The sequence below is a fragment of the Pavona decussata genome, unplaced genomic scaffold (genome assembly GCF_977016875.1).
Source record: "Pavona decussata unplaced genomic scaffold, jaPavDecu1.1 SCAFFOLD_391, whole genome shotgun sequence".
Lineage (NCBI taxonomy): Eukaryota > Metazoa > Cnidaria > Anthozoa > Scleractinia > Agariciidae > Pavona > Pavona decussata.
Window position 1 is genome coordinate 1,134,061 of NW_028145763.1, and position 24,917 is coordinate 1,158,977.

Sequence of the window (24,917 nt, forward strand, 5' to 3'; positions counted from 1 at the left end):
TCAAGTTCCCCCTCCCTCATTATTCAAAATTTGAGATTCATGTCTGCAGGTTGTTTTTCTGCATGCGCATAACGACTTGCGTCACCCTTAAACCATTTGCTTTGACCAAATTAGCCGCTTCAAAACCAACAAAGTTACCATGAAAAAAGTTTCGGCTTAGTTTGGAACATCTCAAAAAGATCAGGCGCTGTGAGATACCATTTACTGGTCTGGATAATAAAAGGTATTATTACCTGCATTTAGTTGCCTTAGAAATTCGTCCTTGGAGATAATCTATTCTTCGAAGTTTAGAAGTTTCCTGGAGCTTTACGTTAGCAGCGGATAATGTTCTAGAAGCTAAACATTTGTCAATATTTTTGCACAAAAAGATTTTGGTGATTATGCACCACTAGTACTGTTGATACTTTTGGAGGAAGGTGGAAACAGTTCCTTATTCCAAAGGTTATTTTTCGTTTTTTCAAAGAACAGCAATAAACACATGGCCAGCCTTAGCTTGACATGTTTTTAACTCCCGGAGATTTGAACCAGGGTACAATAGTAGACACGCTGTGACGACTTCGCCATATTAGCTCCCAAGTTAAAGCAATAACTATCTAAAGTTATTAAAGTTCTTAATATAATGTTTGGAACAATATATTTTGTCTTCAGTCCATGCATTAGTAAAATTAAGAAGCAATTGATCTCGAATAACAGGGGCGATACTATAAAGGGGAACAGAATTTTTTAATTTACGTGTATTTAGATCTTTAAAGAGAGTATATTTTTCAGTTATTTCATGAAATAATTTGGGGAGATAACTTGTCATAAAGCTTACTTGAAGTTCATTTTCTGAATAAAGGAAAATTTGGTTAAATAAAAAAAGAATAATTAACGTGGGAAACAAGGACACGTTCAAATGATTTCATCGTAGCTATCCGCTTTTTAGCTCAATGAAACTTTCATTTGTCCAGGAGTACCAAATATTAAAAAAAAAAAATTGGCAAAAAGTAGTGATATGTGGTGGAAATTAAGCCAAGTCAGTGCCTTCCTGCATACTATTTTTTTTTTATTTCCTCCATACTAATAATTGCCGAGGTTTACTAATAAGCGTCACTCTAGTACAATAAAAACAATAAACTTGCCTACGTTTGCCCGCTCATAGTTAACACAGATTGGATCTTAAGATCTGTATTGTCAGTTTGAATAAAAGCGCGCTTTCAATTCTCTTGGTAGGTCACTCTTGCAATCCTTTTGCTGGGAAAATCTCCAAGATTTCAGAGATTTCAGGTTATTCGTGACGATTATCGATCACTACCGTTAAAAAACAAACCACACGCACACATATACACAAAGTGGCGCCGAAAACTCTATATTTCAAGTTTGTTTGACAATTGTATTACAAAACCGTTTTCTCCTATCTATCTCGAGGAAATGAAAAACTATTAAAGTCTCAGCGTTTTGATGCACCGTTAGTCAGTTAATTATGCAAGTTCGCAAGCTCAAAGTATCAGATACAAATTAGTTCAGCTCTGCTGGATAAACCCCAAGGGAGTATCTTGACGTATTGGTATATTTAACCATTAGATTATGAGCTCGAGATTTATATCGCGTGATAGCTAATGAGGGTGCAACCCGAATCAGCTATCATGCATAGAAATCGAGAGCGAATAATCTAATTGTTTTAGTATAAATCTACAAGTCGTTCTAAACTAAACAAGTAAATTGTCTATATCCTCATCGCAGACACCTCAAAAATGCGACAAAGCGGCCGCCATTTTGTTGAAAACCACTACTCACTGTCTATCACAGAATAGATAGCGAGTAGCGTAGCCAATCAGAAAACTGCATTCGTGATAGAACACTAGTAGATTTATACTAAAAACAATTATATATACCTTAACAAGGATCAATTGAAATACGCGACTTATAATTGCTAGCAATAGAACCAGACAAGACTGTACCGTTATAAAAACTTTATTAAAAAACAATGACAAAAAAAGAGTAAAATACACAGCGATTTCAAGCGGAAGGAAATTAATTAATCTTCACGTTTTTGTGTGTAACTACTCCGCAATTGTGACACCGACGAAAGCCCTCTAGCCTGGTTTACACGTACGACGCAAGCATAAGCATAAACACAAGCATAAGCACAAGAAACCTACGTGTAAACCGGTGTGACGCAAGCATAAGCACAAGCACAAGAGAATTACAATAAAACGATTTCCATTCTCTTGTGCTTGCGTCGTTGCGTCGTGCGTGTAAACCAGGACGACGCAAGCATAAGCCGGCGCAAGGAAAGAAAACTGAAAATCATTAAAAAGTTGTCAGCGTACATTCTAGTTGCTCATGCGTTGCCATTTGTAAAATGGCGGCAGCAAATTTTTTATGCTTCTGCGCTTGCGTATGTCACCTTATGCTTATGCTTATCGCACGTGTAAACATCCTTGTGCTTATGCTTGTGCTTATGCTTATGCTTGCGCTTTACGTGTAAACCAGGCTTCCTCCATGTAATTCCTCCCCTCGGGAATCTGGTGACCGCATATAGACAAATCTTGGGCTAAGAGAGGAAGAATGTTGCACATTTATATTCATTACGTTTACAGGCCATAAAATTCTATTGCTTTCCCTCCACCACCACCACCACCACCACCACCACCACAACCACCGCAACCGCATTTCTATTGCTTTCCCTCCACCACCACCACAACCACCGCACCGCATTTTTATTGTTTACCCATCACCGCCACCACCACCACCATCGCCACCACATTTCTATTGTCAGTTTTCCCTCCACCACCACCACCACCACAACAACATAAATCACTACTTTTTGCCAATTCTTTTTTTTTTTCTGATATTTGGCACTTCTGGACAAATGAAAGTTTCATTAAGCTAAAAAGCGGATAGCTACGATGAAATCATTTGAACGTGTCCTTGTTTCCCACGTTAATTATTATTTTTTTTTATTTAACCAAATTTCCCTTTATTCAGAAAATGAACTTCAAGTAAGCTTTATGACAAGTTATCTCCCCAAATTATTCCATGAAATAACTGAAAAATATACTCTCTTTAAAGATCTAAATACACTTGAATTCAAAAATTCTGTTCTCCTACATAGTCGTCCCTGTTATTCGAGATCAATTGCTGCTTAATTTTACGAATGCATGGACTGAAGACAAAATATATTGTTCCAAACATCATGTTATGAACTTTAATAATTTTAGATAGTTATTGCCAAGTATAGATATGGGAAAACCTTAACAAAATGTTAATGTCGGTTAACTTGGGAGCTAATATGGCGAAGTCGTCACAGCGTGTCTACTATTGTGCCCTGGTTCAAATCTCCGGGAGTTAAAAACATGGCAAGGCTGGCCATGTGTTTATTGCTGTTCTTAGAAAACACGAAAAGGACCCTTGGAATAAGGAACTGTTTCCACCTTCCTCCAAAAGAACCAGCGCTATTCCCTAATTCTAATCCACCGTATGGAAAATGCAGGTGGCTGTACATTTTCATTTTACCAAAATACCTTGCGAACCTGACAGAGCCAGCAGGCACATAGAAGCCATATTTTTTTTTTGGCAAAATTCGTCTCTATACAAACAACATTGTGTATTATAGGTTTGAAGTTTTAGAACTTTTCTGTGCATTCTTATGAGCGTTCTTAGGATTTTCGTACACTAAAAATTATTCAGGTAAACGTACCAGTAGCCATCTTTTTCTGTACAATCGATTGGATCGAATATCGAGGACCTGTACAACAACTGTTGATGTTATTTACAAAACCAAAGCCCTATCATCCAGGCTAGTACTAAGAACATGAGTGGGTAACATCAAGGCTGGTTTAATCAGTTCCATTAAGGTACTACAATCATACCAAAACACAATATTACCAAATCCAAAATTACTAGTATTCTTGCGCAAGTGCAAAATTTATTTACAGTTTAGCCGTAAACTATTATTTACAATTTTCCTAGAAGACGTTTAGAGAACAAAAATATAACATCGGCATCGATCAAGTTAAGAAGAATGATGATTGTATACGCACACCCAGGTAGCTTTACCGTCCTGGGAGTTTGCGTTACACTTAAACGTATATTTTTGAGATAGTTTTATCCCAGATTTTGTAGTACCTGCTATACAGTTAGATTTTTAAAAGTACTAAATTATTAAATTATGTATGTCTGTCTCAAACATTTTCCAGTTTGCACACTCTCCTCTCCGCAGACACCTCTTTCACGCCCGAGCGGAGACAAATAAAGAGAGTGAAATAATGAGGAGCGCAGAGGCCGAGCAGAGACAAATAAGGGACTGGAAAGAGTGAAATAAGGGGGAGCGCGGGGAACTATGGGATCCGTGCGTGCATTTTACTCAATTTCCAGCTTTCTTCCCATTTCCGACTTTAAATCCTTTTCTTTTTTTTTTTTAATGAAGGAGCCTCGACGGAGGAGAGAACAGTTCACAGGAATATTTATTTTTACTTGGATTTTAGAGTAGCGCAAAAACACCTGAATTTCTCAAAAAATAAATAAAAGTACGGAATAGTTACAATAATAAATATTAAGCAAAAATAAATATATTTACATTATCAACAGTACTAGCAGTGCATAATCACCATAATCTTTTTAGTGCAAAAATATTGACAGATATTTATCTTCTAGAACATTATCTGCTGCTAATGTAAAGCTCCAGGAAACTTCTAAGCTTCAAAGAATAGATTATCTCCAAGGACGAATTTCTAAGGCGATGCAGGTAATAATACTTTTATTATCCAGGCCCCAGTTGTTCAAAGGCCGGATAACTTTATCAGCTGGATAAGGCACTATTCAGGGTCTAAAATATACTTCACGTTCAACGCTTGTACAAGAGGAAATACTGAAATCTTTTCTCAGATTAAAACAGTCGGATAGTGACACAGGATAAAGTTATCCGGCCTTTGAACAACTGGGGCCAGACCAGTAAATGGTACCTCACAGCGCCTGATCTTTTTGAGATCTTCCAAACTAACAAAGCTTTTTTCAGGGTAACTTTGTTGGTTTTGAAGCGGCTAATTTGGTCAAAGCAAATGGTTTAAGGGTGACGCAAGTCGTTTTGCGGAAAATGAACATGCAAACATGAATCTCAAATTTTGAAAAATGAGGAAAGGGAAACATGATAGATTGTCTATTAAACGACTTATACGTGATAGATTGTCTTTTTCACAACGCTCATTGTTTTAATTTATATTTTTAATTATCGTGCTCATCCACCCAATGGCTGCATTTTCCCTTATTAACAAGTGAGCCAAATCTCCCCTTCATGCTCTCGGTAAATTTAAGAGGTCTGATTACTCGTCCATCAGTCTTCGTAGACGTAGTCCGAGATTTAAGGCAATGAGGTGTAGTTCTAGCTGCCTTGTCAATCTCCTTCTTAAGTTCTTGACTGACTTTGTAGTGCTTCACTTGGCGCACTAGATCGAATTTCTTGAGAAGTACGAACACAACCATTCCCAGGATTTTTAAAAGGATAAAAATCGCAATAATAATTAAGAACATGTCGAAGGTGTTCAGGATAAGACCTCGTAGGGCTGCCAAGTATGGAGCAATGGCTTTCTTGTGCTCTTCTTTGTAAAGTACTTGGTCGAACTTGGTGAATCTAAAAGGGAAACAGAATTTTTAACTGATTAAAGGACCCTAGTCAGCCTCCGCTATTTTCGATGCCATCGAAATCATTGATATTGCATGGTAAAGCAAAATCTTATTGCTTAACTGTAAGTTGTGTTCCTGAAAATATGTTTCATTATCTTTAGTAGTTTCACAGTGATTTCATTCATTTCGACATGCTCCGAATAAAATGTAATAGCCAAACTCTCGCATATAAACAAAAACAAAGGTGTGGCTGACTAGGGCCCTTAAAGTAGGATAGTCTACAGAGGTACCTTAGTTATGTAGAGTAGTCATGACGAGGGGCTTGAGACGAACGTTTTAGCTCACTGGCCCAGTGGCTTAAGTAACAGGTCTCATTTTACTAGCCATAACAAACTTTTCATTCACATGTTGCGCGAAGCAGATTATGCCATTTATTGCCAGTTTCGTAACAGGAAAACTCGGAAAAGTGAATCGATTGGTTCCTTTTTCGCTGTTTCAACTTGTTGTTTTAATAAAAGCAGTGAAGTCTATGAAATCCACTAACTAAAGGGGATTAGGTTCTAAAAAAACTGTCATAGTGGTGCTGCCTTGGTGGGAAGAGAGTTGGTAACTGAATGTTAATTGGCCGCTGTAAGAGATTCGAGTGCTAATGTTTCGAGCGTTAACACTTTGTCAGAGCGACTCCAATTTTCTTCTGGATTTTGATTTGGGCTTCAAGCCTGGTTTACTCGTACGACGCAAGCATTAGCACAAGCAGAAGCACAAGAAACCTACGTGTAAACAGGTGCGACGCAAGCATAAGGGCCTTGAGAATGTTTTTTTGCCACTCTTCAAGACGTTTTTAGGTGCAAACTTCCACTTCATGATATTGAAATGCTTTCAGAGCATATATATGTAAATTCATAGATCGAGAAGACACAAAATTCATTGCCATTAAACTAGTGGGACATAAGCAAAAACTGAAAGATGTTAGGAGGTTTAATTTGCCGCCGTCTAAAAACACAGCTTTGCAAACATTTTGACTTTGGTTTTGAAGAGTTTTCCATAACAGTTCGCCATGTAGAGACGTTTTGCTGGAGAATGAAGCTGGCATATGCAATGGCGGTACTAGACGTACCTTTGAGGTAACACTGGTTCCAAGTTACACTCAAACTGAGTCAAGTTGTTGAGGAAGTCTTGATTATAAGGATTTACTCCTTCGCAAATCACGCCAGGCGCCAGGACCCACGAACAGTACTCTTCATTATATAGATCAGCCTTGGCACATTGGTAAGCCTGGTACAATTCAGCCTTTTTCCTGTAAAATTCGATCCTGGCATTGACCCTGGAAATAAACAAAATACCGAGAACTTTTGGTCCTTGTTCTACTTTGAACGTGCAACCAACATCTAGGGCGAACGCGAGCAGTAAATCGTAACATTACACGCAGAATGTGGCTGGGCAGTCATGTATCTTCTTTATTTTAATATATGTTTAATCCCGAGCAGTTTCCACATAAATTATGGCAAAAGATCTATATTTTTCCAAAGACACTAGACGTTTCACTCATTTCATTATAAGTCTACAGCTTGTGAAGCTGATCAGGGAAAACTGGACTATCTTACATGCACAAATATCCCTTTAAGATAAAATAAACAGCGCCTTTCACTTCAGTTGTCAGATCCGGGTTTTCAGACACGATTCGCTTGACATAATTTACCCATGATCACTGATTAAATTAAATGTCACAGAAAGTGACCCATTAAATTAGTCAGTCATGAAGTACATGGTTTCTTGAAATTATGGCGTCATGAAGATTAATGAATTCGTGAATTTCTAAGACCTGCTACCTGCTTTCTCCCTATAGTCATAAACTGGTCAAAATACATCTGGGTTAGTAGGCACCGTCCTTAAAAACAAATATCCCATTAAGCTACATAGCTATATAAATACCTATTTTCATAATAAGGAATATGGACTTCATTCAACATGAACGCGTTTGAAGTTATTCTTGTGTTGACAATCTTCCTCATGGTCAACAGAGGCGCCATTTTGAGGTCGAAATAGCCGATGACGTCCAACGTATCCACGTTCATGGAGTGCTTGGCGGTTACTATGACAACATATACGGACAGAATGGCGATTATCGAGAGCACACACAGCGGGACCAAGTTAGTGTTGTTGATCTACATAAGAACAAATTGAAAGAAAATTTATTATTTAACTCTATCTCATGCAGATCTAGCGTCAGGGAATTCAGGTATACGAGATAACGAGAAAAATAATTTTAGAGATACAGGGAAGCTATCAATTAATTGTATAAGTAAGAGAAACACCCACCCAATCACATTTCATGCAAACATTTATTTGGTTTCAGTCTTGTCCAGTTTTGGTTATTCCTACCATTCCACTCCCAACGTCGGTCTCAAAATATCTGTATCAGTAGATTTTAGTCAAGAGTTTCTTTCTCCCTCAAGATCTATGTGATATATACGTAGATGGTCTGATATGCATGCAAATTAAACTGGTTTTTAAGCCAGTGAACTTTTTACTGACTTAATGTTCCAATTTGGAAACATCCTTTTAAGAGTTTTCAGTTAATGCTATCGAATACATTTATGACCTCTCGACCGTCTCAATGCAAATGAGAATTCCCGGACCATCCAATTTCACAATATACTTGAAATTAAACAAAGAACTGGGAGGAACAAAGAAAACACTCCAAACTCACCTGATAGTTAAGTTCTTTCAGTTTGACAAAGATCTTCGCCAATACGGTATTAAGTGTGTCCACTCCTCTCAGACCACGAGCAATCACTTTCTTCTTGACATCTTGGCAGGTTTCTTCGTTATTAAGACTCTTGCCGATGTTTTGAGAATCTCCATCCTCTTCTTGTTCTTTGTCTTCAAAATCATTTGCACTAGAATCAAGTGATTTACACTCGTCCTTCTTTACGTTTTGCCTTATCATGCTCTTCATTTGATATTCCTCTTTCTTACTTTTATCTCCATTTATTATGTTTTCTTCTCCTCCCTCTCCTTCTTCTTCTACTTCTTCTTCTTCTTCTTGTATTGTTTCCAGTTCGTTTCCAGACCTTTCTTGCAGATCTTCAATGCTATCAAATAAATTGCGTTCTTCTGTGTCCTTCCTTGCTTTTTTTGCAGCTTTTTTCTTCAACTTCTCTTCCTTTTTCTTTAACTTTCGTTTTTTCTTTTCTTCATCCTCGTGTATCTTCTCAAGGTCATATAACTTAGGAAAACCGTGGATAAGCATAATGGCGAGCTGATAAGTTTTACTATGGCGATAAACAAACCACAGAATGTCCAAAAGAATCAAGATTTTAGTTAATACTCCACTTCTGTATAGCTGTATAATCCACTCCAAAGCCAACAGTTCTTTCGCTCTCTCTTTGTTTACCGGAGTAGATATGTTCAACTCCGGGACTATAACTTGTTGGATGTTTATCTTTGTATGTACCGGAAAGTACCGACGCCAAAACGAGGAGCTCGAATTTGAATCCGAGGATTTCCCAGAATCCAGTGTGAAATTCACTTTGTCAAAAAGATCATCGAAGGAGGGCATTTCCAGGTTTATGCTGGGAAAACTCACCGACAGCCCAACCCACCGAATGAAGGGTTTCATGCGTTTTCCAAAAAACTTTGCTATTTTGCGAAAAAATGTGTGCATTCCCCTTGCGGCTTTCAACCAAAAGTGGTTTTCTATTTTGTCCTGATTCTTGGACAACCTGGAATTGATTTCCCAGCTGTAAGCTCTCATTTGTTCATTCAAACGATTTCTCTCTTTCTCGAATTTCGCTTTGGCTCCTTTGAACTGCTTCTCGATGCGATGAGTAGCAGCCCGAAGAATACTCTTTATTTTCATTTCCGCTTCTTGTTTCTCCTTCATCTCCTTGGAATGTTTTTCTAAGTACGCATTCAAGGCGTCCAACTTCCGGTTGCAGATCAACTTGCCTTCTCCAACAAGCTCCCATTGCCTAGTGACCTCTTGCACCTTATGTGCGTCCATCTGTTTAATGAAGTCCTCCTCCAGGCTTTTCTGGTGCTCGTGAAACGCCTTGTATCCTTGTAACGTCCTTACATTTGTGTAGTGAATACCAGTCAGGATGACAGAAAACACAGTCAGTGTCAAGAGAAAACTTTTTACAAGTCTCATGCCGACAAACCACACGACAAACAGCAGGTGTCGAAAGTGCAGTTCGTTGTCTCGATCGCGTTGGTAGCTGTCTTTTGGTCGCGTTTTGTAGCCGTAGATCAGAATTGCGACCAGGACTATGAGCATGCCTCCAGCAGCACCGCCAAAAGGAATTAATACCTCGAGTTTTTTAAGGTCGAAATCGTCGTCGAGATCTGGAATCTCGAATTCGGGTATTCTTCTTGGGCTTATGAGGATGAGCTTTATCGTTTTACGCGAATCCGTGAGGCGGACGACGAATTGTTTGTCGATCATATTAGTGTCGCCACCCGATGGAAGATGGAACTCTATTAAAAATGAGCAGTCTTCGTTCTCTATGGCTATGGAGAAGAAAAGTTTAAAAAAAAAATCGTCATTATACACTTTCCAGTTCACGCTTCTATACAAGTGTTTGTATACAGCGGTTTTCAGTTGAAAACCGTGTAATCAAAGTCATTTCTCTGGCCAATTAAACCAACTCCAAAAGCGCAACGAACGAATCAGAATGCTATACAAATACATGTAACCAACACCATGCAAACGCTAGCGCCGGAAAATGCACGGAAGCGTGTCACGATTGATGTTGGTTTTGTTTCCTTGTGGTCTTTGGTTGCGGAGAAAGTGGTGCAAATGTTGCTAACCAATCACAGAGCAAAATGACGCAAAATCAAAGGAAAAGTCAAATTACTTCCGACACTCATTTGAAAACCGCCCTGTTCTATTTAACAATAAGATTATAAGCTCGAGATTTCTATCGCGTGATAGCTGATGAGGGCGCAACCCGAATCAGCTATCATGCATAGAAATCGAGAGCGAATAATCTAATTGTTTTAGTATAAATCTACTAGTCGTTGAAATAAACAAGTAAATTATCTATATCCTCATCTCAGACACTTCGAAAATGCTATAAAGCGGCCACCATTTTGTTGAAAAGCGCTACTCACTATCTATCACAGAATAGAAAGCGAGTAGCGTAGCCATTCATAGAACGGCATTCGTGATAGAACACTAGTAGATTTATACTAATATGTAATAGTCCAGACTCTACAGTTTACTTCTCCAAGCTTTTCCTATGAAACGTTTTCGACTCAAATTAAATATTGTCGAAGAGAGCTTACATCATGTCACAATCAACTCACTGTATGTAAGAAGATCTGCATTTCGGCCTTATGCAGGTGTCGTGCGTGAGGTAGATGGATTTTAATTGGGGGGAGGGATGGGAGGGTGGGGGGTGCAGCGACACCTATTTTTTAGTGTCACTTTGAATAGCCATAACACATACTTGTATTGTTGTAAACGTTAAAATAACGGTTCGCGTTTGTTAACAATAACACTACTATTATTATTATTACTAGCTAGTGCACAGAAACTAGTATCATTTATCTGTGGCTGAGGATGGCTAGGATGGGAACAGGTTGCAACTTGAAAAAAATAGGCCAATTTTTTTCGAGTTCCTCCTGAGCATTTTGAAAAAAATTGCTAAAAACTGGTTATACTTTATTCTTCCTCTGAGAAATCTTTTCACATTTTCCTCCCGGTGCAGTAAGAGCATTTTTTATATTAGAAAAGAAGTTTTTAGTAAAATATTGGAGTAGTTTTGAATAACATACAACAAAATCTTCGTCACAGTGCCCCTTTAACAAGAAGAGGAACGTTAGCAAACACATTTTATATTCTTTCCGAAAAGCTTGGATTTTTTGCCATTGAAGGCCATCCCTAACCATTCTCTGTTAGTTCTTGTTCTCTGTTAGTTCTTGTGTCCCAGTAACCCTCTAGGAGAGGTTTGTCTTAATTTGTCGCTTCTGTTTAATTTCATCCGAGAGCGAAAGATAACAGAAGCGTCAAAGAGAAACCTCTGTTAGCAGCTAGAGTAGTAATCTGCGGTACGTTTCCCTATAGTCGTTTGTTTTGCGTTACTTGGCCTGGTTATTGCATCCCCAAGATTAAAATTGCCTTAATGTTGGACATTTATGTGAAATACTTTTAAGATTTCTCCTTAATTCAACAATCGTATGCCAGACTACCAGCCTACAAAATGAAATGGGGAAATACGAAATACGAATCGAATACGAAATGGGGCCTGAACGTATAATGACGCAACAAACCGTCAACTGTATTGAACTGGGAAAACGCCAGCTGGAAACTAAACTCACCAATGTCGTAGTGGTAAACGTCTACATCTGGGCGATCTTGGTCTGTCAACCTTACCGCGAAAAATCCTGGACATGAAGTGACGCGTCCAGTGAGTCGGATGGTCCAGAATGTTCTGTTCTTTAACAGTTGACCAGCAAAGGACCGATCGTTAAATATCACCGTTTCTGGAAAAGTGTATCGCAGAACAGAACGCCCTTGGGGCAATTCAACGTGGACTTGACGTGGTCCAGAATTATTGTAAACTTTATATACTCGAGTGTTCTGCACGTGAGCAATTGTTGCGCTTAGTTTGGAAAACTTTTTAAAGTTGTTTATTGGTTTACTAGTAGATGATATGGTTATGAACCTTTCAGTGTCCAAGGTCAGGCAGTTTTCAAGGGCCCAATCATTAGAGTTTATTTTGAAAGGTTCATTAGGTTGGATGGAGAGTTTTTGAGTAGCACTCGATGGCTTCAGCTCTTGCTCAGTTTCATACCATCCCACATCAAAATTCGATTTTCCAGCTTCTCCACTAATCATAATCATTTTTGTTGTGCCATTTCGTAACACAGAAGGATGCTTCAACACCATATATCCGTAATCATGTCCGTTGACATCTTCCTGGCTCTTGTTCCTGTCGCTGTTCTCAATTCTCTTCAACATCTTGCCATCCTTCCACAAAGTTGTTTCCATCTCAAATACCGGATCTCGGGACAACTCCACGTGGCACTTAAATTTCCCCGAACTTGGAAAGACGGGGTTAATTGGGATGGAGAAGCCTTCGGTTTCAACGCATGTCAGCTGCGACCCAATGCATGAAGCATTATACAGCGAACACGCACAGCTCGAACAAGTGCAGTTTTCTTGAAAACAACAATCAAAACAATATCCGAAGTGTTCGCCGAAATCTTGTCTCCCGTCTCGAGTGATATCCGTCTCCGTAAGATTGCAGATTGGATTCTCTCTCGCGATTGTGGCACACTTATCACGACATTTGTTACAGTTTTGTTTATAATCATAGCATTGTTGAGACCTCTCTTCCTTCAAAAAGTCTTCTGGCTCACTGTTCAACCCAAAGAGTCTGACAACTTCGTTTTCCGCTCCGTTACAAGAGAGATGATTTCCCGTTTGGACTTGCCTAATCCTCGCCAAATAGCCATCATAACTCGGACAAGTCCTATCTGGGTGTCCTTTGATATACCTCACCTTTTTACCCTCGCGTTGCAATTTAATCTCGTAGAATTCCGGGACTGGGGAACTGCAGTATCTCAAAACCGACGACGCACTTTGCGGAAGCTTCTTGTTATCGTTAACGTCATGTTTGACCTCTTGAAATGTCGTGCTAAAGTCAACGTGTAGCATTTGTATCCGTATTGCCAGACCGCTTGATCTGTTCAACCATGTCGAGGCGTGGTTTGAAAACGAAGCAATAGTTTGCCTCATTGGCGGATCGTCTTTAACCTAGGAGGACAAATCACGCAATGTAACTATAACAGCCAGGTAGGATCAAACAAGATGCGTCGCATCAATTCAACCCATTATATTATTATGTGTGGGATTTCCCAATGTCTGTCGATACATTCATAATAGGGAGATTTAGCAACGACGACGGCGACAGAAGCGAAAACGTCACTTTTTGTCGAATTCGCATTTTCTCAAACGTCGTTGCCATGATTCCAACTCGCTTTACATATAAATGTCAAATGTAGGTGTAAAATTTCCTTTAAGTTGAATTCTGGGAGATTGCACCCAAGTTTAGAAAAGGAAAGAAAAAATTGTAGTCGTGTGCTTACGTCCTCCATAAAACGTCCCATCAGGAACTGATTTCACGTCCAAGTCGTGCAGTGACGGCAAAGAATGTAACAAAAAGTGTAATGCACGTGCAGAGTAGTTGTTTTGCTTACTTCTGAAGCCTATTGACTTTCTCGTCGTCGTCATCGTTGCTAAAGCTCCCTATTTTATCTACTGCTCAGCTGAGTAGCTAGCGCGCTGGTATAGTAGCTTAAACGTCCCAGGCTTGAAATAAGACAGGATATGCGACATATCGAACTTTTCAGCCGACCCTTTTTTCAACTGTTAAAGCAACTAAGGCAGAGAATTTTTGAATTTAATTTCTTTTTGTATTTGTTATTGATTTATCTGCTCATAATGGCTGATTGCTTTCGGCAATGTTCTATTTCAACATTTATCATATCAATTACATAGCCATCGATGAAACGATGTTGAGTCAGTAGACATTATATTGGTCGTCTAAATGACAACTTTAATGCGTTCACTCATGTCATTTTCCACATGCGCAAATTATTTAATAGTACATGATTTCAGATTTCTTACCTTCAATACATCCTCGTGGACAATATTTGAAGAAACCTTGATTCGCGGAAGTTTAGAAATATCTAATATAAAAAAAAGACAACAGAAATCCAAATTTAACGTTAATGGCAAAGAAAATACTTTTTCAAGTAGGAGAAAGTTGAATTGACAATTTCTGACATACCAGTACAATTTCTGTCTGTCTTTCCTGCACATGGCGAGGATTCGAATTCCTTGAAGCTGCACAACGGTCGACACTCTGAAAATAATAAGCAGACGACAGATCAAGTTAAGGCAAAGATTTTTTCCCATGCAACTTTCCTTGTTCGGCTAACGGTTTTCTAAACTAGAAAAAATACAACTTTTACAACTTTACCAATTCACAAATTGAGTCATCATTCACACCAAGAATGATGAATAGCCGGCTGTTTTTATGGTTTGGCGTTTTGATATGTGGGATTTTTCTTAAATTAAGCGCCATGCAACCTATACAAAATGAGAAGAAATTGTCAACTTACTTTTACACACGGCAGGATGTGTGTGGTTGCAGGGGGACAACTCAAAGAAACCTTTCGGACATCTTTCATTGCATCCTTTAAAAAGTAGAAAACAGAACATGACAAAGTTACAAGCGTTACTGGACTTACGGTGTTACGCGTCTAGTTTTTCTTCTCTATACGTAGTTAGCCAGGTAATGAGAACATAAAAAATTGCCACCGTAGTTATTGCTGGATTTTTCTTTCGTCTGTTGAGTCGACGAAGATGAACGAAAGACAAATACCTACGTCCTCCACAATCTCCTCCCTTCTTTATAGGGGAGTTTGGGAATGAATGCGAATACAAGCTGGTGGAGCATGGGAACGAGAGCGAAGCGGGGACTTATGGGAAGGAGAAAGGCGAAGCGGGGGCTTACGCACACACTACCGCGCGCTGCAATTTCGAGCGAGCAACTGGGGACGAGGCAGGACCATTGTAGTGATTTTTGGGTTTTCCCTGGGTGTGCAGATGGCTGAAAAGGTCGATCCTCGCACGGGAGGTTCGGTGACAGTTGTTGTCGTAGTTTTAATTAACGACTATAAAATCAGTCTGATAACCTTAGTTAGAATTTGCGCAACAATAGAAAAATTTCGATGTATTAGAATTCTAACTTGGCTCTGAGGCTAAGGGGAATAAAACAAAAGAAATGAATTCTTTAAATATGAACCTCCGTACAATATCTTTTGTTTTATTCCTCTAAGTCTCCTAACCAAGTTAGAATTATAATAGATCGAAGTTAGTCTATTAGGAATAAATAATTTTTCTCCATTTCTATCAACTATATTAATTAGGAATAAATTTCCATCAGGACTTTTAGTTGCTTTGATACGTTACAACTCCAGGACCTAAGACATCTAGCAATGTAACGAACATAACGGCATTCTTAATTACTGGCAAGTCTGTAACATTAGTCAAACAGTTCTAGACATGACGCGCAATGATACCTATCAAGTCCAGTCCATGAAAGAACAAAAGAAAGATTACTATAGACTGAAATAATAATTTGTGTAGTAAGCTTTTGCGTAGGTTTTTCTGTGCGAAAGTTGGTTTTTGTTCTGGGCTCCTGTCTCAACTCAACCCAACTTTCCCTCGGCATTTAATTTACCGAAAAATGCTTTAACGATCAGAATAAATCGCGTTCTGCACTCACTGAGAGGTTTGCGAAAAATGTTTTCAACAGCGAAATATAAATATGCTTTTAACGATCAGAAAAAATTTGCGTTTTGGGAAGAGGTTTGTTGTACATAGACTGACTTTATAGTATAAACTTCACTGGCTTCGGAATGTCTTATTTTCTACGCAAATTTGCAGCTCCTCCATGGTTTTTATTTGTAAACTTACTGTAAACACAGCGTGTTAAACCTCCCGCTTTCCTATTGGCTCTCATCTTTCTCGGACAAACACATTTTCCCGCCAAAGGATCGCAAGCACCATTCACGCATGTCAGGTTTCTACCGGAGCAGTAATTTGCCAAAACGCGGCCAGCATTGGTTACGTCTGAGAATTACAATCAACGTCACTGTTAGTTATGCAACGGATATTCAAAAGGATTTTCTTTTGAAGAACTGTACACAAACAAGGGCAAAAAATCAATCATTAGTTTATTGAAATAATGCTTTGAGTTCCACCCAAGAAAAGTTCACCAGGGGATTTCAATCTGTAAAAAGGCTTCAAATAGCTTATTTCAAACGTAAAAAGGGTCTTCTCATCTCCCAGTAAATAATTTACCTGTATAACCCCTGAGGTCAAAGCCTCTGTTTTTCAGTATTTCATTTTAAACAAAAATGGGAGTAAAATCCATACCGATGAAGCTAAATGAAAATATCTATTTCATGGAATAAGAGTCCTAGGCTAGTTGAGTTTTCAACATCAATAAAGTGGCTTGATTTTTTTTTTAATGAGCCATTTTCTAGTTGCTTTGAACCTCATTATGAAAGCGAGGCTAAATTCAAAGCTCCTTGCATATTAATGAAGACTACTTTTCATTAATACAAAAAGCTTTACACTTAGCCTCACTTTCATAATGAGGTTCAAAACAACTCCGGAAATGGCCTATTCGATCAGTTTTCTCTCTCCGCATGCCGTATTTGTCACTTTTTTTTAATTGAAGAGGGAGGGGAGGGGGGTTACAGCTATCCTTATTCTCAATACCTTGCTGCTTGATCAAGTAGTGATCAGTGTAAGAAGAAGTTCGATGTTGGTCCATTTTAAGACTTAAACTGTACGTTTATCAAGGAAATACAGTTACTACTGTTAATACTCACCAAAAACACCGATTTTTAAGTTTGTATCATTAGTTATCACCCTGATCTCATTGTTGTTCTCAGAATTCAGAAATACTCTGGTATCAGGGCGAAGAAATCCACTGGGAAAATAAATATTAATCTCCACATTCACGGTCTGTAACTGGGCGTGTAGCGCGCACGCGCAAACGGCTACCACCATTAACTGTGTCACACCACTTGTTCCCGGAGGAGCACTTCCTTGAGTTCCGAGAAAACAGCGACCTGTACCAGGCGTTGAATTCCCTGTAGCTGTGAAAAGAAAAGGAAGAATATGCTTATTAGAATGAGAAGTTTTAAGGTGTGTAGGGTTGCCCTTGGGCTAATCTGAATGTAAGTATAATTAACTTGATGAAAAAAAACTGGTTCAAATGGAAATGTGTCATTAAGTTCTGTTTTTTCGATTCTGAAACGTGGATGTTAAAGTTTTGTTTTTGTGCATCTAAAATTAATTTAAAATAAAAAATTAAAATATCGGTGACAACATCTGATTTCGAGAGATTATACTTGTTTCTCCACCAACCTTCATGAATCTCTTTCGTCTCTTGTTTTGTTTTCGTCATTTCTCTTTTCTTCCAGTAGCAATAGTAACACAAAGCGGACATTACAAGGCCGAGGAGAACAAAAGCTCCAACGCTGCTTAGAATGATGATGAGTACTTTGTCGGTCTCGCTGGCTTCTTCTGGCTCAGCTGAAGTGGGTTTGTACTGTGCATATAATAACAGAATGGAATATTGATTTAACTATAAAAGTTAACGTTAAAAGAGAACGACGTTTCGACCGTCCGACGGAATATTTAGAATGGAATATTTCAGTCTTAAGTTTCAGTAAAGCACTTACAGGCCCCATGGGGGAGAGAAGTAAGAAAACAGACTGTTAGCAGTCTGTTTTCCGTGGAGTTACGTCCATTTTTCACTTTTTGACCGTGCGGAAATTGTGAGTAGGAGCCCTTCGTGCATCAGCCGGTAAAAGAACGGGCTCTTTTGCTCTCTCGTTGGCCTCGCTTATATAACTCACTCACATGGTCTCAGCCCGCAGTCCAAAGAAGAGCCAATGAGGGGAATAACAGATCTCTTATTCTATTTCAGGCCTTTCATGTCTACGTTCAAAACTTTCTTAGCTTACCCCAAAATCCCTCCCGTTTTTAAACTAATATAAAACTTTAAAAATAAATGCCCTATTTCTTTCCTTTCAGTCTTTTTACTGATTCGTTTTAATGGTTCTTTTACTCTATTTCAGATGACTGTCTCCCAGTCTGAACGATCCACTGCAACAATGTCCCTAACCCTAATCAATAACAGCAAAACGCGATGAAGCCCAATGAAAATAGAGGACTGCGGAAGGCAGGATGCTGGTCTATTACATCCGTTAGCAGAAAAACTTCTGGGAACGTAGCAAAGGGATAAATAGTAATGAGGTAGATAATAGGTTTGTAAGTGACTGAGAACGTCAAAATAGCCGTATGCATGCAAGAAGCAGGGACTCAGAAAAGGGATACTGTTATGTAAATAAAACCGTAATACATACAGACAGTCAGTAAGGTACTTACCACTTGAAGTAAAATGGTGTTGTTATCAACCGATGTGTACAAAGCTTTAACATTCGAGCGATTTTGTCCTTCAGGGGTAGTTGTTACTAATTCAATCCAAAATTCCTTGCTCTCGTGGAAAATTATTCTCCCCTGTGAAAATAAATTCACTTAAACAAGAACACTTTGGCAGAATTATATGTTTCTTTGTCAACTCGGCAGTCATTAAGTTATAAAGTCTATAAAGACTGCGGAATGATTTACGTAACATTTAACAAATCGACGGCAGTTTTCTGTAGACCCTAGAAAACTGCCGTCGATTTGTTTTTACAATAACATGGAAAAAGTACGAAAGGAATTGGCTTTATTTTCATTGAGAAAGCGCGCGCGTTACATTTGACGTCATTTGTACTAGCTCTCATAGACAATAGCTATGAGCCAATCAGCGAGCGGGAATTTTGACAGTCACTGTAAAAACTAGTTCATTCAAGATGTTGGAAACAACAACAACAAAAACCATCTTGTAAAGGAAACAGGAGGTCAACCGTATAACGTTCCCTAAAAAGCAAATGTTGAAGAAAATGTTCCCTATTGAAGAAACTGTCAGACGTAAAAATTGCACGCGTAGATGCATATGTCTAAGTAAAATCGAGAACTGCTGCACTATATCGTAATGTTCACCACCTGTTGATTTAACAACGATTACTTACTGGTAAGTCGTGGCGAACAATCACTGTCCTGCTATTTTCGCTTGCATTATTGTTGTTCACTCTGAGGCCTGTTACAGGAAGGCCTACAAATCTTCTACTAGTTCTACCAGCTGACGTCTGTGAGGCTAGAAGGACGCAGCATAAAATAACAACTTTGGAATATCCCATCACACAGGAGTACGCCGCCGTTGGCCTAAACGAAGGCTGAAAAGACAATGTTTTCTTGTTATAAATACACTCAGTGATGACGAAGCAAAAACAACTATTCTAAAGTCATTCAGTGTTCTAGCCTTTATTGGAAAGTCTAACTGACTCTTCTAAAAGAAATGCCACATCATGTTTATAGTATTGAACCACGGGATGTTCCAAAAGTAGACAAATAAGAGAAAGAAAATTAAAAAAAGAAACTATTTTTGACGCTTTTCAGTACGTCTTGTACCGCCGGTTAACTGTACGCGCGCGCACTTTATGTTCAGTAAGAGAACACACATTTTGCAAACTGACAAGTCAAGTTATTTGGAACGATACATCTCATTTTTGAATAAGGAATTTTTAGCAACTGATCTAGTGATCTAGTTAGACCGATATTTTTTACTCTCCTCCGAAAATATTAACTAAAGATAAATTGAGCAAAAACAGGAAGCCGATTCATAAGGCGGCAAACTTATTGAGTGCCGAAACCTTCTCAATTACGGCACTTTAAAAACGAACCGCACAAAGTGAAAAACTCTCGGTGAAACGTTTAATTTCGTAAAGGAATTGAGGACCACAGGCAAAACATCCGGCAAATCTTAGCTAAAAAAACAAATATCGATCTAATAAGCAGTAAAGGTTGGCTGTGGCTGCTAAGCGGTGAGACCAGCAATGATGGCCGGCCATCAAATTAAATCAGTTTAACTTTGTAACGCGACTTACTATGCACCTTTATATAATGATGGCTAGTGAGCCTTAAGTAGCGTAAAACAAAACAGCTACTACTACTAATAATAATAATCATTTCTTAAGCGCAAATTCAACTGAAGTTTTTATCGCTCAGGATCGCTCAGTTGAAAGTTACCATTTCACATTTGTAGAACCTTTATAAACCGCGCAGGTCATGATACAAAGATCATGTTATGCGTAAAATCATATATACAGCACCAACGAGCAAATCAGTCTTTTTTGTCAGCGACCGCTTATTGCGCGTTTTTAAAGAAAACAACTTTACACAAAAGTGGAATAAACGTCATTGAATTATATTACACTACGTTAGCCAAATAAAAATTGTAAGACTTACCTGTCCAAAATTTTAACTTGTAAAATCAGGAAACTGGTTTAAATTTGTTTAGAAGCCAGAACAGGTTCACGGATATAAACTTCGAGATTTATAGACTTGACCTCGGTTTCTTGACTGGGCTCGTGATTTCAAGAGAACGACCCGACTTCCGTCAATATCCTTATTAGGACAATGCCAATAAACAGGAAATGAAGTGCTCCGAAGTGAACTCAACTCAAAAAGGACATTGAAGGGAAAGATTAAAACAAACAAGGTGGGATGAGAGGGGTGACGCAGGCTAGTGTAAACTACTTCCTGTCTTAAATAATCGTGATACAAAATAAATAATAGCGCGATCCTACGTTCTTCAATGACGTAATGAAAAACACCTTTCCAGCTGGTATTAAAACTTTTGTCTGAGATTTATACAGTGGGCCATATTTCGGACTGTGAACTTTTTGGTCCTGTTACTATGCACGTTTGTAAGTGTTTTGCATTTTGTAACTTGGCATGCCAAGAAAGGCGGAAACAATTGGAAGCCGTTTTTCATTTCTCAGTTCGTGATATGCATGTAGTCTATTAGAGCCGTTCTTTCCCTTACAAACCGGCAATTTGAAACTGGCTTCTCTCTCATACGAGTCACTGCGTGATTCTTTGAAAATCACAGCATGACGCGATAAGAATAAAACTGACTACAGTTGTAATCCGACAAATTTGAATTACGCAAGGAAAGTTCATGCTGTGAAAGATTACACTCAGTTGGTTTTCAAACGAATGTGTTTGATTTAGACTATTAACTTATGAATTGCTATGTTGGCCTCGCTCGTGACGTGCAGATAACAAATAAGGAAATAATTAAGGAGCTAGTAGAACAATGTAACCGGTGTGCGTAAAGATTGTTAACACACCCGAGGTCACGGGGATTAACCTTGGTCGTGTACTGCTCGTTTCAGTCGAGGCACACGCGACACGCGCGCAAACTCGTTCCGAGGGCTTTTCCTTGGGAACGAGGATGGACACGCGCGTTGTGTGCGAGAGCACGCAAGACCCAAATGCGTGGTCCTAAACAAAAACAAACACTAAATGAACATGTTTTACCTGCTGCTGTTCCAGCTTAAGATCAAGGAAGCTCTTTATATTCATTGGTTGAAACCTTCTTTAAATTTTAACATGTTAATTAAAAAAAAAAAAAAACTCTGTTTAGTTTCTTCACAGTTTATGCTTCCTTTTGTTATTTGAATTTATCATTAGCAATTCTAATTTTGGTTGCTTTTATATAGCAATTCATTTAGCTTTGAAATTTAACTGAAGATGGCTCATGTTCAAGCAGAAACATGTCTCATTTTAAACTCAAAAGCGTTATGATTTTTATTAGAACAATTTAATTACCACATGAAAAATGTTACACCAACTGTACTTGTTTTTTTTTTTTTTTTCACAATTATCCTACCATAAGATAAATTTACAAAAACGTACTCCAATCAGTTTCTCGTTTCTTTTCTTTTGTCTTCTCAATGCCTCAGAGCTTTCAACAGGCAAGTTCAAGAAATACCTCTCATTTTAAGGTCTCCTTGGAAACTGCAGGAGCAACCCTTTAGGAGAATCCTACCACTAATTAATAAGTTTTCTGTCTGAGGGGTATCTTTTAGCAAAAACACATACCATATTAATAACACAATCAAACGCCACTTAACCAACACCCACTTAAAATGGACAACTTGTTACCATTGTCTTACTTGTTAGGTCCGGTTGTTCAAAGTCCAATTAAGCCAACCCTGGGTTAATGTGTAGTTCCAGAAAATAACCATACTCCACCCATGGAAGGTTTTTGTTTTGCACCCCCTCCCCCCAGGAAATTCCAGTTTAGTTTCATACTTTGCTTCTAAAATTTGACTTTTAAGACCCCCCTCCCCCTAGGAATTTCCAGTGACCTTCCATGGGGTGGGCATGGATTTTTTCTGGAACTGCACAATGTGAACTTTGATTCGAATTTAATTACTAATTATTAATAAAGATTTTTCAAAAAGATTTTTGTTAAAACCTTCATTAATTGGCTTTCAAACAACTCGGTCCTGGTCAAAAGGCCATACAATCATTTTCGTTAAACTTAATCAGTTAACCTGTTAAAATGAATTATTGGTTTTTCGAGCCAAGCGTGAAACAACTTCAAACAAAGTTGATTTAATTGAGGGGCAATTTAGCTTATTATTCTATGCTTTAAAGTGTTGACAATAAAGTATTATGCTATGTTAGACAAATATCTCGTCAAAAGAAAATTACTTTCAAGCTTTTATTGGATTATAATTTTCCCAGTGGATCTTTGTGAGTTTACATTATGTATACACTGCGATAAATAGACGTATACATTATGTATGCACCACAACAGAAATTCTTTGTATTTTCTCTTCAAAATAGTGCAATTGACAAATTATGCTTGTCTTGTGAACCCAGTTAATATGGATATCTTATTACTATGAACAGTTTCAATGGTAACTCTGATGTCTGTATTAGCAGAGTTCAACTGTGCTTTGCTAAGTAACTAAATTCTAAGTGTAAATATTTTATGAAAATACATAAAATGTTGCGCCGCACATAACCTGTGAATGCAGACGTATTTCCGGCTATCACCTCTCTCTGCCAGAGAGAAGCGACAGCCGGGAAAATTAATACGTCTGCGTTCGCAGACTATGCCAAACAGCACTGTTGTACTTTCCATTTAGCCAAAATTTTGGGGTGGAAATTACAGAAACTTTCTGTGTCAAATGGAAAGGCTTCTTTTTCCATTAATTCTTAACGTGCAATCTCATTGGCAGCGGTTTCTATAAGAGCAGGCAACCGGCGAAATGCGCCATCTATATCAAGCAAATTGACCTAAATTCGCCGCCTACTTTCTCCGAAATCAATAAAATTAGAGTAAAATTGAACTTCCATTAGCCACCTACTTTGCAGTTTTTGCCCTCTGCTTAAAAACTTATTGAAACCTTTGCATTGGTGGATCGAAAAATGTACCTGATGGCACAATGATGGCGCATGAAGACAACAAAGTGAAAATGACAATTTTCTACGAAAAGAATGATAATTTCCATTCTTACCAGTTGGAAATATCGGAGTTCCATCAAAGGTACTGTAGTCCATTTGTTTGGGGAAATTTCTGTTTGATCACTGGTTGAACTGAAAATGTTAGCTAAAAAGAAAGCACCCCTGGTTATATAACAAGTTTTCCTTAATTCCTCAGTTACATTTGAAATAGTTTAGTAATTTTAAATGGCCTACAAGTATGTTATGAATACAATGTTTAGTGGCATTCACAGAACACCTAACTTTCAGGAAGTCGCTGTGAAATGTTCTGAGGAATAGCAATCTGTAGCGTGTCCAGCATATTTTCTAATTCCGACAAATTTTCATCCTCCTGCACTTGACTGGCATTCTGATATCTCTCGTTGATTTGCACCGCTGACCAACCAGCAAATTTTGAGTTCTCCTTCTTCGTTTTGGCATCTTTGGAAGAATTCGCCAAATGGGCCGCCGCCATAAAGAACCCAAACAAAGCTCTCATGTTGTTGTTGTCCAATTTGAGAGCTTGAGCAAAGTATTTCCTTGCCTTTTCCATGTTTTCGTTCCCTCCAAGAGTGTAGAGAATTTCTGCGTACCTCTGATGGAACAAATGGTTGTGTGGATTGACCAGAATCAACTCTTCCATGCAGAACTTGGCCTTCTTGTGCTCTTGCTGCGAGATGTAGAGCTCTGCTAACTCGGTCCAGGCCTCTTGATCACTCATGAACTTCTTTAAATAATCATTAAGCTCCTTCACCGCTTCTGCAATTTTGTTCTGTGCTTTGAGGATTGCAACCAACCTTTTGCGGACGACTGCATTCGCTGGTTCTGCTTCTAAAATCTTCTCGTAAATTTGTTCGGCATCTTCGTACTTGTCGAACGCTTCTAATCGCATCGCATTCAGTTTCTGCACCCGAACGCTGTCGGGAAATTGAGTTTTTAGTTCCCTCAAACACATGGTCGCCAAGTCCATTTTACGACAGTCGATGGAGGCCAAGAAAACTTGCTCGTATATCGTCCAAAGCTCGTCTCCCAGTTTGCTACCATGCTCTATAATAAGACATTCACCGAGTTCAGTGACTTCTTCGCTGTTGCGAAGAGGTTCATCGCGCCATTGCCTCATTTTTTGACGAGCGACTTCAAGGTCGACTACTTCGTCCGCCATCTTGAATTAAAGATGACATGCGCTTTTTGGAGTTGCAGCTGCACGTACGAATGTAGTTTTCTCCAGGGTAGGGTAGAGTACTTTTTTATGGTTGAAGGTAATAAAAAAGAAAGAAAAATAACGATATGAATAGTTAAATATAATGGATATATAGTGGATCCTGTG

At 38.6% G+C, this 24,917-nt stretch overlaps 2 protein-coding genes across 2 annotated transcripts; both read right to left on the reverse strand.

Moving 5' to 3' along the window:
- Positions 1 to 4,994: 4,994 nt before the first annotated feature.
- On the reverse strand, positions 4,995 to 20,601 carry LOC146451268 (uncharacterized). Its single transcript, XM_085099349.1, has 14 exons — positions 20,555 to 20,601; positions 19,279 to 19,482; positions 18,590 to 18,721; positions 17,564 to 17,747; positions 17,023 to 17,286; positions 16,100 to 16,255; positions 14,740 to 14,814; positions 14,406 to 14,480; positions 14,243 to 14,304; positions 11,929 to 13,369; positions 8,315 to 10,116; positions 7,537 to 7,769; positions 6,722 to 6,928; positions 4,995 to 5,611 (listed from the first exon to the last, which is right to left on the reverse strand). Exons 2-14 carry the CDS (start codon positions 19,444 to 19,446, stop codon positions 5,206 to 5,208), a joined length of 5,205 nt encoding a protein of 1,734 aa, XP_084955475.1. The 5' UTR covers positions 19,447 to 19,482; positions 20,555 to 20,601; the 3' UTR covers positions 4,995 to 5,205.
- Positions 20,602 to 21,898: 1,297 nt separating this feature from the next.
- Positions 21,899 to 24,758, reverse strand: LOC146451269 (ER membrane protein complex subunit 2-like). Its single transcript, XM_085099447.1, has one exon. The coding sequence runs from the start codon at positions 24,750 to 24,752 to the stop codon at positions 23,850 to 23,852; it is 903 nt and encodes a 300-aa protein (XP_084955573.1). The 5' UTR covers positions 24,753 to 24,758; the 3' UTR covers positions 21,899 to 23,849.
- Positions 24,759 to 24,917: the final 159 nt, after the last annotated feature.

Excerpts from the sequence above, each read along its gene's own strand:
- LOC146451268 (XM_085099349.1), bottom strand. The coding sequence starts at position 19,446 with ATGGGATATTCCAAAGTTGTTATTTTATGCTGCGTCCTTCTAGCCTCA. Across the intron at positions 14,815-16,099 it reads TTTAACACGCTGTGTTTACA|GATGCAATGAAAGATGTCCG; the intron begins GTAAGTTTACAA and ends TACTTTTTAAAG. Across the intron at positions 10,117-11,928 it reads CGTTTACCACTACGACATTG|CCATAGAGAACGAAGACTGC; the intron begins GTGAGTTTAGTT and ends TCTTCTCCATAG.
- LOC146451269 (XM_085099447.1), bottom strand. The coding sequence starts at position 24,752 with ATGGCGGACGAAGTAGTCGACCTTGAAGTCGCTCGTCAAAAAATGAGG.